We start from the raw sequence: 9,046 nt of genomic DNA, 5'->3' as shown, positions 1-9,046 counted from the left end.
ATTCATATATGTTTTAATATATATTTTATATATACACATATAAATAAAATCTATAAAACCAGAATCCATATTAATTAAAACCACAGATGTGTTTACTACCACAAAGATCTAACAGTAAAAACACAGAAGTCAAATATATCACAAAACTGAGAATAAACACAGAGAGTGCCAGCAGAGATACCACTGGTGAGGTAAAGGAAAAATTTAGTGCATGGAAAATGGCAAATTGCTCAAAGTGTGCTGCCTGACAGAAGATATGAAAAGATCAGCTGTCATGAAGACCAGGGGTCAGGTAGGAATGAGAAAGCAGAAGTGAGAAAAATGGCAGAAGCAGAAATATATGCTAAGCACTGAAGGCTATTGCAAACGAGAAGTTGGATAAAGGAAAGAATCAAAGATCTACTTGATAAAGGCAATGTCTAACAACCACAGGAATTTAAAGAGAATAAAAAGAAAGGAAACTAATGAGGAAGTGTGTGCCAGTATGAACGCAAACTATAACCCAAGACTTGTACAAGAGTCTTATTGAGAAAAAGGTTGATTTTAACAGTGGAGAGAAAGAAGCGATAGTAAAAAACAGAACAGAGAAATATTAAGATCAAATGAAGGCTGTAACTATACAGAAGAGTAGTTACCAGTGATGGCAAAAAAAAAAAAAAAAAAAAAAAAAAAAAAAAAAAAAAAAAAAAAAAAAAAAAAGAGAAAAAACAAGAGAAGAAAAAAGCAGCCAAGAAAGCCTGAGGCCATGGATCTTATAGACTAGGAAACACTTAAACATGATGGAGAACAGAATTCCATGAGCTGGGAATACAGCAGACAATACAAAAGTATTAACAGACTGAGAGCAGCACTTCATTCTGGTAGAACAAAGTTAAATTGATATAACTGGTGCAAACTGTATTTAACTTTGAGGATAATTAATACACCTTTACATGCGCAGCTGTCTGAGTACATTCATGAAGACAAGGACAAAAGATGCAGTAGCTTACATGTATAACTCTTTTCCTCCAGTTTCTTCGTGTCATCTGGACTTGTCTCGATACCAGAATCCTGCAGATTTTTATGTAAAGCTGATCTGGCAAGTTTTGGTAAAAACCTAAGTGAAAAAAAATAATAGGGTGGTTGTATTTTAAGGAAGTTTTTTAACGAACTTTTTAGTATTTTCTGTAATCAAAAACCCATACGAAGCTTTACTTGGACCTCCAAACCCTGAATGTCTATTCCTTTCACATTCAGTCTTCAACATTTCACCTATCCCTAAGGAGAGAAACTGAGCTTCTTCCATAGCCAATAAACTACATTTGTGGCTGCATGCTCATTTTAAAAGGCTTCAGTGCTATCAAATATTGCAACAGGGTTTTATTGTAGGTTAGATTAGGACTGGAAGTATGTAATGTCCTTATTTCACTGCCAGTAAGAGCTACAATAGAAACAATGTTTTTTCGGAAATACCGTTTCTCTTGACTCAGTGCACTTGGACCCCAGGTTCCAAAGACAAAGCGTAAGCTCTGAGGTGTCCAGAACTAGCCTTTGCAGTTTTCCAAACGTCTTGATAATTACAATTTGCTTTTTATTGGGAAAAAAACCCAAAACACAACAAACCAACCAACCCAAAATAAAACCCCACAAGAAAACCCCTAACAAACAAAATGTTCCTAACTTTTCTAGATACAGCTTTTAGAACTGAAACCAAGCCTCCACCTAACATCTAGTCATACTAGACAATATTAAAACTCCTCTTTGAGTGTTTTAAGACAGTGAAGTAATGTTGATAGTGGTCATAATCTACATAATGCAGTGAAATATCTTCATAAAGGAAAGAGTACCAAGTCATTTCTACTTACCTCTTAGGTTTGAGAATACCGCAGAAATACTTCTAAAGAAATGACAGAATTTAAGGAGCGTGAAGCAATTGTATTGTCTACTAAAACACGTTAAAAGACATCTTGCATGTTAACAACTGACAAAAGCTCTTGAACTTCCACTAAAACTAACATTTCTACCTGGAAAGGCAGGCTTTATTAACAGCATGGTAAAGGCTTTCATCTGGATATTGTGACAGTCGACGACAAATTCGCAATAGCTGTCGAGTAGATAAAGACGAAGCCAGTGACTGTGCCTGTCAAAAAATACAAGGTCGTTTAATTATTTGATCTCTGGGACTGGATCTCACGGATTTAGAATGGAAAAGTCAGGTGAAAAAAGTAATCCAAATGGAATTATTTCAACTTCTCTCCGAATTTATAGATGTTTTCTGCCTCTTACAGGAGCTTGAGCTTTTTAATTTACAAGCTCATAATTCTGTATTTGTTGCAGTAATTCACTGCCACTCGTCATCAAAAGATTAGCTTTATGATTTCACTTATTCATCATCATGGCTTGGTTTTGCGGACGAAGATTTGGGAAGGGTTTTATCCACGCTTGCTGCAAGCGCACTGATGGCTGAAAAGGCCAATGTAGGATAAGGCAAGTCGGTTGCAAAAAGCACAGCGGAAGGTCTTCTTGAGTGGTATAGTCGATAAGCAACAGGAAGAAAAATGTGCCGATAACTGAATTTTATTCACTGAACAAAACCTAACACTAACCAATATTAACAATAACAAGGAGGTTAGCCACTGTAATGTCCTAAATGACCTATGTCAATGTCCTAAAAAGTGACCTGCTCTTCACAAATGACTACAAGCTCCACATGTAATACTCTGACAAAAGAGTCTGGCAGGATTCGTGGACATATAAACAAGACAACGCTGGGCAGCAGTAAGGAGATTGTATCACCTCTGCACAGGCCTTCTGGGCGGGCCGTTACAGGAACACTGTGTCCTTTTCTGCTGTCCACATGTTAAAATAAATGCTAAAAACTGGACGTGATTCAGCAAAGACTTACAAAAATGATTCAACACCTGGGAAGGCAGACCTCAAACAAATAAAGTAAAACTTAAAAAAACCAACCAACCAAACAAACCCCCAAAACAAATGACCATATATTAAAGGGAGATACAAAGACTGATAAAAAAATCATTCTATAATTATATCTACCGGATGAAGGTATCTAATACAAATAGGTTCCTTATTTTAGCAGGAAACACACAACAATGAGCATGATCTGATAAGTCACGCCATGCTTTGCCTGGGGTCAAGCGAAATATTTTAATAAGGTAATTTCAAAACATTTTGTTTTGGTTCATATAAATGATTTCTAACTGCATTACAATTATCTTCATATACTACGCTGTTTCAATTGGAAAAAAAAAACCCTGAAATTTGCCATCCAGGCAAAAGAAAAAAAAACAAAACGGAGAGAGACAAACACCACTTCATCAACTTCAGAGCCTTCCCACTCCCCCCACCCCCACCCCCTTAATAATTTTCAAGCATGAGAAATGTCTTAACACCAATTCTTTCCCCTGGAAAACTGCAGTTTAGACAAACAGGCATTAATATTAAAAAAATAAAATCAGTTCTATGAAATTGTACAAAACTTTACTCAAATGCTGAGAAAGCAAAGGATAGTATTTTCAGCATACCTCTAAGCAACGAGCAAGGATGATTTAGACTGGGTTAACTGCAAAGAATACCACTCCTGCTCCTCCTGCTTTCACTGACGGGAGATTATCAAGCATCTTCTGAATCACCACAGCTTACCAACCAACATTATGGACACCGCGATGTAAATAATGGCATTTCAAGTGTTATTTCAAAGACCTACTCAGCCATGTGTGAAGCATGGAGAAGAGACAGGGGTGACTGCTGTATCCTTCACCGTTCACTAGTCAGAACCCTTGCTGCCTTTGGAGATTATATTCTCTTTCCAAAAGTATCTTAAACAGCTAAAATGTTCCCAAGTAGAGTAAGTTTTGGCAGGTGAGCAATCCTCCTAAGTCACAATCTATGAGGCTGCACTGATGCAGAATGGCAGCTGAGCATAGTAACTGATGTAGTGTATTTCATACATTGTGCCACCCTCAGAAGTCCAATATCTAAAAGCATTTTAAAGCTCTAAATACAGCATCAGATTCTGCACTGAAATAAATAAGCAGAGAGAACAGAACCACAGAGGAAAAGCTGTTTTACATCTTTTGCAATATTTGCAACTTGCATTTGCAGTTTTGGGAACAAAATTTTCTCTGCTGTATTTTATATTTTATATCAAATAACTATAAACTCAAATTTAGGTTAGCGACAGTCTCGGTAATATATATATCTATGAGGCATCTAACTCAACAGGATCTTGATTGTGGTCTCGAGATTCTATCGTAAATCAAGCAAACAATGCAATGACGCAGACAATGCCCACAGGCTGAATAGTCTACAGGTATCCTTCTATTGTTAACAAAATCACTTTAAACAACGGTTAATATTTCAGGATAATCTCTGGCATAGGCTTACTTTTCTAGGTAACTCTATAAATAGCCTGACATACCTAAAGCACACATTTCAGCTCTTCACACAGATGTGCTATTCTCAAAATGTCTCACGTCACTGCTAATCTACAAGAACCCTTTCTCCATCCATACTGTGATTCACCTCTCATCCAACATCATATACTTCATTTAGGTATTTCACAATGACACGTTATTTGGAAAGGATTTTTGCAATGCTCTGTGAAGGCATGGTATGTCTCCAAGTATGTCGAAACCCGTCATTTATGCATTAGGTGTAGGAAGCTAAACAGATAGTAACAACTACACTGTCCCAAAGGTGAACCTAAAAGTCAGCCTTTTTACTTGGTTTTTTTAAGCTCAGAAGAGCATAACAGCCTCTCTCAGCTTCTTAAACAGCAATACTGCAAAAACTATTACCCATGTTAAAATCATGAGAACTAAGGAAAATGGATTACATTTGTACACCAATTAAATTGCTGGATTCCACTAAAAATGTTTTACATTTCAGTCCCATTAAAAACATCCAGTGCTTTAGTTGCCATAGCAAAAATTTCTTTTTCTTTTCACCATAATTTGACTGTATCTTTTAAAATAATTTTGTGGTTACTATGTCGGCAGAACTTATTTTTCTTGACAAAACTGCTTTAATAGAATAGCCTGTAGCAGTAACGCTGCCAGAAGTTCTGGAGCTTTCCTTTTTCTGCATCTTTGCTGTTGCCTGTTGGCTTTTTATAATGAATGGTTAGGTAATCCCCAGTGCCCCAAAAGCCCCAATAATTGACCTAACAAAGTTCCAATGACTAAAGTGAACTAATCAAAAAATATTCAGACACGCATGATTATATCCATACCTATTCAAAAGGCATCTCAAGCATGTTTCATTGTGAATCATGTATCTAAACCTATTGACAACAGGTGTACTGTTCTGCCTGACTTCTCTGAGATTGGGGCAATTTCCTAAAAACTTTACTTATGTAGATTCTAAAAATGTACATCATAAATCAAAAAAGGTTTACAGTAGGCAGTGCAGTAATTGCCAGCAATAATTTTCTGAGACTAGTTTTCCAACCAGGCAGCCTTTGAAATACTAGTATAGTTTAGCATGCTTCATCCAGCCGTTGTTAAAAGAAATAGTCACAGTAGGAGAAAATAAATTTAAAAACCAAACAAAAAAAACAAAACCAAAAAACCCCCCCAAAACCAAACAAAAAAACCAACCCAAACAAATGCCCCAAAAACCCAAGGGCTCACCATGGTGTCATTTGTCTCCCGAAGCTTATGTGCTAACGACAACAATTGCTCTACAGCAACACTGGGTACATTTGGAATCTGCTCGAAAGAAAAAAAGCGTTAATCTTACTGCAAGATACTCAGATTCCATACACAGCTACATCCAGACACTAAGAGCATACGGTTGCTGCAGTTGCTTTATGTCAGCCAAAAAGGAACACAATTTTGACAAAGAACATTTTTCTATTACAGTATCATTTAAGATCACAATAAGATTGCTAAATTATATCAGTATTATTTAAAGATAAGCAGATACGCTGCTTTTATAAGCTTTGAAAATGAGGACTCCTCCATGCTACATTGAAATAGCAAAACGTTTTTTATGTAGTAAATAATCACGTTCAGTAAGCAATAGTAAGTGCCTAAAACATTGAACGTACTTACCATTTCTTTAATAATTTTTATTTCTTCAGTCTTGCTTAAAGATTGAACGTTATGAAAAAGAAACAGTGTCAGAAACTCAGGACCCAGCCACTGCTGGGTACTACTTCCAATGACAGGAGGTTCTGCTAAGACAACTATTCTGAAAGAAGGATGGATAGGATAGATAGACCTGCAAAAAAAAAAAAAAAAAAAACCACCCCAAGTTTAAAAATGCACTACTTAGCTTAAGCAGTGAATATCAAATTGAATTTTTACAACAGATGAAAAAAAGCATGAAATTATTGTAATGAATCATATCACGGTCTACTCAGATTATTTGCAATGCAACTTCATTTTTTAAAAAAAAGATGGCATGATGTGACTTACAATTTTATAAATGAATATCTTTTATGCTCAAATCTCATCTGCAACAGGACCTGCATGCCTTGAGATGACGAAATATTAGCAACTTAACTACAGTCTATGGAATTTTATGTCTGAAATGGACACATCTGACAGAATTTTAGAAGTGCTTCACCTAAAGCAGAATGTTTCACAGGCAAATCAGGGAGAGAAGCTCTACCAGAGCTGCAGTAATGAGTAACTTCTTTTACTCAATTAGACTGACAGAAAGGATGATACTGTAGAGATTGGCCTAGATACCATGAAGAGCTGGATTTAGTGATGGTTTAGAAACATTCCCCTTACTGATGCTCTCTGTGGCCCTTGGAAAACCACTTAGACTCATGGGGTGGGACTGATATGCCTAACTTTGTAATGTTACTGAAAGCTGTACTTCAAAGACCAAACTAGTCACATTACCCTTGGTTCATTTCAGAGTCAGCATGGGCAGACGTGTCCCTCCAACAGCAGATTAAGATTTACAAGAACTTCAGAAATGCCCTGCTGGCTACTGGGTCCTTCAATCTACCCATCTCATTACATGTTCTGTCTTTGATTACGACACCTGGAAATACTTATTGGTGAAAGCACATAAGCCTAGCCACTACCAGTAGTCTGTCCCCCTCATACCCTCCCAGCCACCATCATATCTTCAAAGACACTGGAGGGTAGATCTCTACATGCTTTAATGTCTGTTTACCCACAAATTTTTCTAATCCCTGTCTTAACTTCTTCATCCTATCCAACTCCACAACTCCTCGTGACAACACGTGTTCGTGGTTGTTAAATGTACTTTTATTATTATTTAAATCTTTATGGAACTGACCTGCTAGCTTCAGTCAGTGTCCCCCAGTTCACACTGCAGGATTTAGTAATTAATAGTCTCTTGGACACCTGCCTACTTGGTTCCACTGGAGATAATTGGAGTTTACTGTGATCAAGACAAAACTTAAATACACAACTTTCAGATGCACGTGTTAGGGCAGTAGGAGACTGCTGCCTTGTTTTTTGGTATTTTTGCCTTCCTCACATCTATTGTTTCCCTTATTTATGCAATATTGTCACCTCTTCAGGGTGGAAATTCATTGGTGTTCATCAATCAGCACAACTGATCTCTAAAAGCACATGATCTCCAGAAGCAGCATAAATAAAAGGTAAAAAGTCAGACACAAAAGCCAGGCAAATTGTGCAAGGAGGGCCTGTTTGCAACAACTAATTTCACAGTACAGGAAATGTTAATTTAGAAAAAGCAAGTGAAATTTAATTGCACAGTTTACATTAACAGATATGCCTGTTACTGTGTCATTTTCCATATAGATTACTACATCTGAAATCAAATTTGGAGGCAAGATTTCTTCCTGGTTAAACTGGCATAAGCAGGAAAATCTGAAGACAGACTATAACCATTAAACATAAACTAAATCTACTGCACAGCTGGCTCTTCTGTTCATCACAACAATAAACCTGTGATACAACAGAGCAATTATAGCAGTCTCTTGTATCAAAGCAAACACAAGGGGTGGTATGAGTTATTCTCAGCTGAAAGTCCTAAGCCTAGAAGCTACTCCCTGATTGATAAAAATAGAAATAGATGTCTGAAAACATCACACGAAAGCGGAACCAATGGGAATGTCACTGTTGCTAAGCATAAAAGAAGGTCATGGAACATTAGCCAACCTTATTACAGAGGAAAACATTTCCTTGATAGGATAAATATATATACTTCAAGACTCACCTCCTCCCTTGTTACTAAGAAGAAAAACAAGCCCCCTCCAGAAATCCATCAATTTCAAAGGACCTGTTCTGGTCCTTCTGCAATACCATAAGAGAACACAAGAAGCAGTCAGCTTTCCCTAATAAAGGGAACACATTTCTCTTGTACCACCTCCATGTCACCGCCTAACTCGAAGGGCATGGTGGGGCGAGCCAGGGAAAGCATGGGGAAATGTGGGAGGAGAGGAGATATGCAAAGTCAGGGCAAGCTAACTTGGTGATATCAAAGTCACTGATGTACTCTCTAGATTTGGACATATCACACAACATCACTGTGGCAGGCTTCCAGTTAAAATTATTTGGCTACTTCAAAAGCCTATTGTTTGGTCTGAAGTTTGAAATGTTGAAAATGTCAAGCTAAGTGTATTATTAAAACAAAAGCCACAAATGACTCAATGCTGCAACGCTCTGAAAGTTCCCAACTTCCCTCGTAGCAACTGAAGAGCTTCAAAGTTCTTCCTTCACATTACAGATCAAGTCTGTAAAAGAATATAACATGGACCTCCTTCCTACATGGAGTTATACTTTATAAAAAAGAAATTCCCGACATCCTCTGTTCTTTGCAGAAGAAGACCACATAAGTATAACTTGTTAAAAACTTGACACCTTTTACTTAATAGGTCTCAAACACAGTGAGAAGATTTGGTGTTAAGTGGTTGATACAAAGAGTCTTTAATCTTCTCTCTATTACATGGTTACTCAAGGTAGTAGAGCACTCTCCTAATAATACGCGTGTCGTTCTTTTGACATCAGTGTTTAATTCCAGCCAAGGATTACCTCCACTGCTCTTGAGAGGCAGATCAGAACAGTCTGCACAGTGTGTTCAGGGTGATTTT

The 9,046-nt window shown here is 37.2% G+C and overlaps 1 protein-coding gene across 1 annotated transcript in view; it reads right to left on the bottom strand.

The window, feature by feature from the left end:
* Window positions 1–954: 954 nt before the first annotated feature.
* Window positions 955–9,046, bottom strand: part of LOC104495772 (von Willebrand factor A domain-containing protein 8-like) — a 49,433-nt gene continuing 41,341 nt past the window's right edge. Inside the window, exons 13-16 of the mRNA XM_010138787.1 lie at window positions 6,057–6,225; window positions 5,634–5,711; window positions 2,004–2,119; window positions 955–1,096 (exon numbers count right to left, since the gene is read on the bottom strand). Of these exons, the coding sequence (XP_010137089.1) occupies window positions 955–1,096; window positions 2,004–2,119; window positions 5,634–5,711; window positions 6,057–6,225 (505 nt within the window). The remainder of the gene's footprint in view (window positions 1,097–2,003; window positions 2,120–5,633; window positions 5,712–6,056; window positions 6,226–9,046) is intronic.

This window comes from Buceros rhinoceros, unplaced genomic scaffold, assembly GCF_000710305.1.
Source record: "Buceros rhinoceros silvestris isolate BGI_N320 unplaced genomic scaffold, ASM71030v1 scaffold3526, whole genome shotgun sequence".
NCBI classification, from domain to species: domain Eukaryota; kingdom Metazoa; phylum Chordata; class Aves; order Bucerotiformes; family Bucerotidae; genus Buceros; species Buceros rhinoceros.
This window is presented reverse-complemented; position numbering and strand designations above follow the sequence as displayed.